The sequence below is a fragment of the Salminus brasiliensis genome, chromosome 16 (assembly GCF_030463535.1).
Source record: "Salminus brasiliensis chromosome 16, fSalBra1.hap2, whole genome shotgun sequence".
NCBI classification, from domain to species: domain Eukaryota; kingdom Metazoa; phylum Chordata; class Actinopteri; order Characiformes; family Bryconidae; genus Salminus; species Salminus brasiliensis.
In genome coordinates, this window is record NC_132893.1 from 35169918 (window position 1) to 35178052 (window position 8135).

The 8135-nt window shown below is 43.4% G+C and overlaps 1 protein-coding gene across 1 annotated transcript; it reads right to left on the reverse strand.

The window, feature by feature from the left end:
* Nucleotides 1–2252: 2252 nt before the first annotated feature.
* On the reverse strand, nt 2253–6312 carry sub1a (SUB1 regulator of transcription a). The gene is made up of 5 exons (XM_072658451.1): nt 6159–6312; nt 4315–4386; nt 4107–4226; nt 3177–3285; nt 2253–2639 (listed from the first exon to the last, which is right to left on the reverse strand). The coding sequence occupies exons 2-5, from the start codon at nt 4381–4383 to the stop codon at nt 2560–2562; spliced, it is 378 nt and encodes a 125-aa protein (XP_072514552.1). The 5' UTR covers nt 4384–4386; nt 6159–6312; the 3' UTR covers nt 2253–2559.
* Nucleotides 6313–8135: the final 1823 nt, after the last annotated feature.

Here is an 8135-nt window from a genome sequence, read left to right on the forward strand (position 1 = left end):
CTTTTATGCACGGTTTGAGGCACAGAACAACACGTTGGTGAGAAAGACCACACCCAAGCCGGACGAGCAGGTGTTGTGCCTGACTGCAGTGGACGTGAGGAAAACTCTGCGCAGAGTCAACCCACGGAAAGCTGCAGGACCAGACAACATCCCCGGCAGAGTGCTCAGAGAGTGTGCAGACCAGTTGACAGATGTTCTCATGGACATCTTCAACGTCTCCCTGCGCAGCTCCACTGTCCCAACGTGCCTCAAGACCACCACCATCGTCCCCGTGCCGAAGAAGTCCACGGTGTCCTGCCTCAATGACTACCGTCCCGTAGCTCTCACGCCCATCATCATGAAGTGCTTCGAGAGGTTAGTCATGAGGAACATCAAGAACCAACTGCCCTCTTCACTGGACCCCCTGCAATTTGCATATCGTCCCAACCGCTCCACGGACGATGCCATCACCACCACCCTTCATCTCTCCCTTACCCACCTGGAGAAGAAGGACACCTACGTCAGAATGCTGTTCATAGACTTCAGTTCAGCATTCAACACCATCATCCCACAGAACCTCACGAGGAAGTTAAGCCTGCTGGGCCTCAACACCCCCCTCTGCAACTGGATTCTGGACTTCCTGACAGGAAGGCCCCAGTTAGTCCGGTTCGGGGACAGCAGCTCCAGCACCATCACCATGAACACTGGGGCACCTCAGGGCAGTGTACTGAGTCCTCTGCTGTTCACCCTGCTGACTCATGACTGTGTTGCGAAACACAGTTCATACAGCATCATAAAGTTCGCCGATGATACAACTGTGCTGGGTCTCATCAGCAAAGGCGACGAGTCAGCATACAGAGAGGAGGTGCAGCAGCTGACAGACTGGTGTACAGTCAACAACCTTCACTGGAATGTAGAGAAGACCAAGGAAATGGTTGTTGACTTCAGGAAATCAAGACCGGACCACTCTCCGCTCAACATCAACGGCTCCTCTGTGGAGATCGTTAAGAGCACCAAGTTCCTTGGTGTCCACCTAGCGGAGAACCTCACCTGGTCCCTGAACACCAGCTCTACAGCCAAGAAGGCCCAACAGCGTCTCTACTTCCTCCGGAAGCTGAGAAAGGCCCGTCTCCCTCCACTCATCCTCACCCTCTTCTATAGGGGAACCATAGAGAGCATCCTAAGCAGCTGCATCACTGCCTGGTTTGGGACCTGCACAGCCTCTGACCGCAAGTCCCTCCAACGCATTGTGAGGACAGCTGAGAAGATCATCGGAGCCTCTCTCCCCTCCGTCATGGACATTTACACCACCTGCTGCATCCGCAAAGCAACCAGCATTGTGGATGACTCCACCCACCCTTCACACAGACTATTCTCCCTCCTGCCATCAGGAAGAAGGTACCGCAGCATCCGGTCCAACACGACCAGACTCTGCAATAGCTTCTTCCCCCAAGCCATCAGACTCCTCAACACAACTCAACTTCTGACCTGATATCTTTCTGGTACATGTTCACTCTCCCTCTCTCTCTCTTTCCAACCATTTACCCCAGATAACATGGGAAGCATTTTTTGCACAAGCATTTGCACTAATAACTTTACTACCTCACTGTACTCTATTTATCGCACATTGCACAACTTGCACACTACCGTCATTATTTATTATCCTCTGTCTGTACTGTGTTGTCTGTCCGCACTTGTTTGTTTGTGTTGCACTTGTGTTTTGTATGCACTGTCTATGTTGCACCATGGTCCTGGAGGAACGTTGTTTCGTTTCACTGTGTACTCTGTATGTAGTTGAAATGACAATAAACCCACTTGACTTGACTTGACTTGAAATGACATTAGTTAGCTAGCAATGTTAGCCTAGCACCTCCTGTTGTACTAAAGGCCACATCAGATACCAAACATGTCTTGGCTGATCGCCTGAATCTGGGGCCAGAAATCAATGATGTTCCTCTGCTTTTCACTGAACTGTTCCTTTACGTGAAGCTTCTGTTAAAAACAGCAGATTTTCAGTCGTTTTTAGGAAATATCAGGAAATATCAGATCTCAGGTGTAGCACTGTGCCGTCTCTGTAAATGTAAATATCTTAAGCTTCATATCTGTAGCTGGGTGAATGTCTAAAATGACCAATAAATAAGTAAATAAATGAATAGCATTGTAGTTTGTTTGGTTATCATAGCTCATCGTGCCCTATCTGTGTGTACAGGCGGCAAAGGTCGGTACGAGGCACACCCAGAGTCCACTGGACATAAACACTGAGTCACAGGTGATTACTTCCATCTTCCATCTTCTTTATTGTAAAAAGTGAACACAAGCTAAACCCCCAGCTCCCCACTCATCCACGCGTCCACAGAAGCGATACGGACGCTCTTGACCGCGGTCAGTAGAAAAAAAAGAAGGGAAAAGTAAAATAAAACACAGCGACTGACCTAATCTAAAACACACACACACACACAGATCTGTCCTGAACATTTCCACGGATTATTAATCTGCCTTTTAAAAAATGTAAGGAAAATGTGGAATGAGGATTAAAAACTGAAAAAGAAATGAAGACAGGGCTGCAGCTCCTCAGACTGCTTATGTTCTCCGCACGGCTTCATCGATGTCATCAATCTGCTCCTTCAGCTGGTTCCACTGTTCTGGATTCAGTGAAATACCTGAAAACAGACAGACAGATAGATCCATAATGTTAAATGGAATCTCCCACAATCCACTCTCGTTACAATATACAGACAAAAGTATTGGGACAATCAAGGGTATTAAAATAAGCTTGTTGGAGAAACTGTCTCAACTTTCCAGGGAAGAAGACACCACCCCACCTCATCCTCAACTCATCCCATCTAAAGTACTGGATGGAGCTCCTCCACCATCATTCCAGAGAACACAGCTCTTCCACTGCTCCACAGCTCCTCAATGCTGGGGGGCTTTATACCCCTCTAGCCCACGCCTGGCATTATTAGGCAGCATGGAGTCAATACCTTAATGTTTATTGATCTGCTCCAGAGAGTCCTATTCTATAGGCAGTACTTCTTTATCTACAGGGACTAGACAAGTTGTCTGTGTGCATTTGCACATCTATGTCAGCAATGAGTGCAACTTTAAATAGCTGAATGCCTACAAACGTACTGTATTATTGGACATACTGTATATAGTGTACGGATGTGTGTGGATGAGGAGAGTGACAGGTCTCGTACCTTTCCTTCCCGGCTTCATTTCGCCCTCCTGGTCCATCCAGTACTCACGGATATCAATCAGGACCTTCCCTTTGAAGTCTCGCACGCTCACATACCTCATCTTCCCTATCTTGGAGATAACAGCACACAAAACAACAGTGAGCACCAGTTTTTAACCCCTGAAAACATCAACACTGTTGATGCTGGTGATAAGCATCAACATAAGCATGCTAATTATTCTTGACTTGCAGTTCACTGAAATAATCAAATAATCAGAGTTCACTGAAATAATCAAATAATCAGAGTTCACTGAAATAATCAAATAGTCAGAGTTCACTGAAATAATCAGAGAAACTGTGGAAATGCAGAATGTGCACTTTTAACCCACACCAGATCCATGTTTCTAAGTATGAACAGAAATATTTTTGCCATGTTTTATGCCATTATCTCATCAAAATAAGCATAAAATATAGGCTCAAATCCATCTACACAGGAAGTAATTGCATAAATACATTACTTAACTATGTAATTAAATATGGAATTACTAGAGCAGTCAATTTTAATGTTGTCAAATATATGAAATTATCACTTATAATTTTTAGATCATCACTGCATGCAAAAACTTGAATCTTTAAAACCGTAAAAACAGCAACTTTATAGAAACGTGCAAAAGTTTTTCTATTTTTATTAGTTTATAAGTTTGTCTGTTTGTATGAGCTCCCTCGTCTCGGTTCTGAAGAAAGCAGCACGGTTCTCCTGCAGCATTACCGCAACAGGTTACGCTCTCAACCAGCCAGAGAGGGCGCCAGAGAGCGCTCTGCTAGAACACAGCAGTAAAAACAAAGGATCGGATCTGGATCGGCCTTAAAACAGCTGATCCCCAATCCATTTAAATACAGCTCTGCTAATTACGATCACAACAGCTACGCAACGTCGATAACGACTCCTGACCTGGAACATGTTGTCATTTTTACTGCTGCCGCTGCTGCTTTTGGAGGAGGCTTTGGAGGACTCTCCACTCTTCTGTTTCTTGGTGGGTTTTTCCGGAGTCGCCTGCCTCTTCCTCTTGGCCTGGAAAACGACAAACAATTGATTCCGAAACGTCGGGTGGTCTGCAGAACACCACCAAACCTCTGCTTATTGATCAGACGTGACGTACCTTTGTATCGGCTTCACTGTCAGAGTCACTGTTGGAGGTAGAGGACAGCACTTCCTTGGATTTCGGCATTTTCTGGAAAGACAGCACACACAGGATTAAAGATATGGTCATTCTGCTAAAAACCTTCTGGACGTTTGATCTTCATGTAACCGATACTGAGCAGAGGCCGAGACGGCATCCGTTCATAGCTGTAGACCTGGTCACTTGCAGAGTGCACATTATAGCTGGGTCGGATCGAGGTCCGATCACGTTCTCATCATAAACGTGGGACCAGAGTTTGTTTGGGACCAGACCGGGACCTTAGCGGGGTTGTTGTGGTTTATACCTGAGTGTGATTACTGTGTTCACACCTGCCCAAATGAATCACACCAAGATGATGCTCCACTGACTGGAACAGGGAGAACGGCGTCTCCGTCATTCCCACTCCGGGCCGGAACGCTGCTGCTGCTACTGCACTATGGAGCTTGGGTGGTGGAGCTGCAGGATGAGAACCTCTCTCCAGAACTGCTGCTGTGTCATATTAGTGTAAAATCCTGTAGTGTTACTCTACCGCCTCAGCCCACATGCTGCTCCACCTTCAGATCAAGCTGCATCTGGAGCTCTCAGCTTGTCCAGAAAAATTGTTTTCCTTAACATTAACACAGACACAGGCGTACTGGTCAGCGCTCCGTCCGTATTCAGCTCTGATTTTGTCCGTATTTGTGCACATTCTGTTAAAGCTTACAGACATGGCCGGAGCAGTGCAGTACCACTGGAAATCGTGGGGGGGCAGTGTAGTCTCTTTATTGACACGCCACTTTTACACCAACATTTACTCCGCCACCATTTTTGTCTTTCTAGTAAAGGGTACGTCCTCACGACCTCCTCCACCGTCACCATGTTTGTTGTTGTTGTTGGAAACGTTCGACTCTGATCTGCCCTCTAGTGGAGGATGTACTGCTTAACATCCATGATAACATAAAGGACGCATGGACGTATGTGAGCAGAGACGGTTACATTTGACACGGACGTGTTTATTTCGAAATGAGTGATTAGTGGTGGCTCAAAGTGTGAATTACACTTCCTGACTGTAGGGGGAGCCAAAGAGCAAGAAATGGCAATTTTCCATAGTGATGCTTTAATCGGATTAAAACGCTCAGGTGCTAATACTGCCTTACCGAACTCTGTAGTACCTTTAAGGTGTTTTCATTATACATGACTGTAATAATAGGGTACTAATATGGTAATAATATGGTAATAATATGGTAATTATGCCAGCCTCAGGATGAACGTCACTAACATATAGATAAACATCATAAATTTATACATTTAGATGAAAAAAATATTTATTTGAATTTATTTGGAAAACAATCCTACTCTTCTTTAGAGAACGCAATGGTTCCATATAGAACCGGAACAACCCAAAGAACCTTATCCATGCTTAACTGGTTCCTTATAAATAAATAAATAAATAAGCATCCTGTTATTGAATCCCCATAGCAACAAAAAGGGTTCCACGGTTGATGCTCAAGTCCAAGGAACCCCTTTTTCAGTACTATCTAGAACCCATTTTACATTGCAAAACGGTGACCCAGTTTTAAGGTGGGTAGAGTGTGGGCGTGTCAACTGTGAAATCTGAGCCTCAATTTTAATAAATCTTGTTAATCTAGGCGGCTCAGCAGCGCGCGCGCGACTGTGGCGGGCGCTGTGGGTCAGCAGGTGAATAATAAAGGCCCTCTGTTTCTCAGGTGAGATGAAGAAGAGGTCAGATGCAGCAGCAGCGCAATCATGGGCCTTAAACCGCGCGCGCCTGCAGCGGACACCTGACCGCACCGCGAGCGGACAAATCGCTATGCGTCACTCACCTGCGCGGGGGAGGTAAAGCGGCTCGGTTCGGTTCGGTGGGTCAGCTGGTCAGTGTGTGTGTGTGAGGATGTGGGTCAGTGTGTGATCCCTCCGAGCTCCTACTGCGCGCCAGAAAACAACCACTGCGAGGAAATCGGCGCCGCAAAGGCTTATGGGGCGCCGCCTTCCTCCCGCACTGAACTGTGGGAAATGTAGTCCTAACGTGAAGCTGTTTGTCTGGCAGTAGTTTTTTTTTATTACGTAGCTCTAATATTACAATACATAATACACACAAACGGGCACTACATTCCACCACTGACCTTATGTTTATTTGGGTTTATTCTAATGTTATATAGAGTTAATTACAGGTGGACGCTCTCACTGACCACTGACTTTATGTTTATTTGGGTTTATTCTAATGTTATATAGAGTTAATTACAGGTGGACACTCTCACTGACCATTGACTTTATGTTTATTTGGGTTTATTCTAATGTTATATAGAGTTAATTACAGGTAGACGCTCTCACTGACCACTGCCTTTATGTTTATTTGGGTTTATTCTAATGTTATATAGAGTTAATTACAGGTGGACACTCTCACTGACCACTGACTTTATGTTTATTTGGGTTTATTCTAATGTTATATAGAGTTAATTACAGGTAGACACTCTCACTGACCACTGACTTTATGTTTATTTGGGTTTATTCTAATGTTATATAGAGTTAATTACAGGTAGACGCTCTCACTGACCACTGCCTTTATGTTTATTTGGGTTTATTCTAATGTTATATAGAGTTAATTACAGGTGGACACTCTCACTGACCACTGCCTTTATGTTTATTTGGGTTTATTCTAATGTTATATAGAGTTAATTACAGGTAGACGCTCTCACTGACCACTGCCTTTATGTTTATTTGGGTTTATTCTAATGTTATATAGAGTTAATTACAGGTAGACGCTCTCACTGACCACTGCCTTTATGTTTATTTGGGTTTATTCTAATGTTATATAGAGTTAATTACAGGTAGACGCTCTCACTGACCACTGCCTTTATGTTTATTTGGGTTTATTCTAATGTTATATAGAGTTAATTACAGGTGGACACTCTCACTGACCATTGACTTTATGTTTATTTGGGTTTATTCTAATGTTATATAGAGTTAATTACAGGTGGACACTCTCACTGACCACTGACTTTATGTTTATTTGGGTTTATTCTAATGTTATATAGAGTTAATTACAGGTAGACACTCTCACTGACCACTGACTTTATGTTTATTTGGGTTTATTCTAATGTTATATAGAGTTAATTACAGGTAGACGCTCTCACTGACCGCTGACTTTATGTTTATTTGGGTTTATTCTAATGTTATATAGAGTTAATTACAGGTAGACGCTCTCACTGACCGCTGACTTTATGTTTATTTGGGTTTATTCTAATGTTATATAGAGTTAATTACAGGTAGACACTCTCACTGACCACTGACTTCATGATTATTTGGGTTTATTCTAATGTTATATAGAGTTAATTACAGGTAGACACTCTCACTGACCACTGACTTTATGTTTATTTGGGTTTATTCTAATGTTATATAGAGTTAATTACAGGTAGACACTCTCACTGACCACTGACTTTATGATTATTTGGGTTTATTCTAATGTTATATAGAGTTAATTACAGGTAGACACTCTCACTGACCACTGACTTTATGTTTATTTGGGTTTATTCTAATGTTATACAGAGGTAATTACAGGTAGACACTCTCACTGACCACTGACTTTGTTTATTTGGGTTTATTCTAATGTTATATAGAGTTAATTACAGGTAGACACTCTCACTGACCACTGACTTTATGTTTATTTGGGTTTATTCTAATGTTATATAGAGTTAATTACAGGTAGACACTCTCACTGACCACTGACTTTATGGATTTATTCTAATGTTATATAGAGTTAATTACAGGTAGACACTCTCACTGACCACTGACTTTATGTT

What these genes read in the sequence shown, in the direction of transcription:
- sub1a (XM_072658451.1), bottom strand. Translation starts at nt 4,383, where the DNA reads ATGCCGAAATCCAAGGAAGTGCTGTCCTCTACCTCCAACAGTGACTCT. An exon ending in ACAGTGAAGCCGATACAAAG is followed by an intron (nt 4,227 to 4,314) that starts GTACGTCACGTC and finishes GTCGTTTTCCAG; the next exon opens with GCCAAGAGGAAGAGGCAGGC. An exon ending in AAAATGACAACATGTTCCAG is followed by an intron (nt 3,286 to 4,106) that starts GTCAGGAGTCGT and finishes GTTATCTCCAAG; the next exon opens with ATAGGGAAGATGAGGTATGT.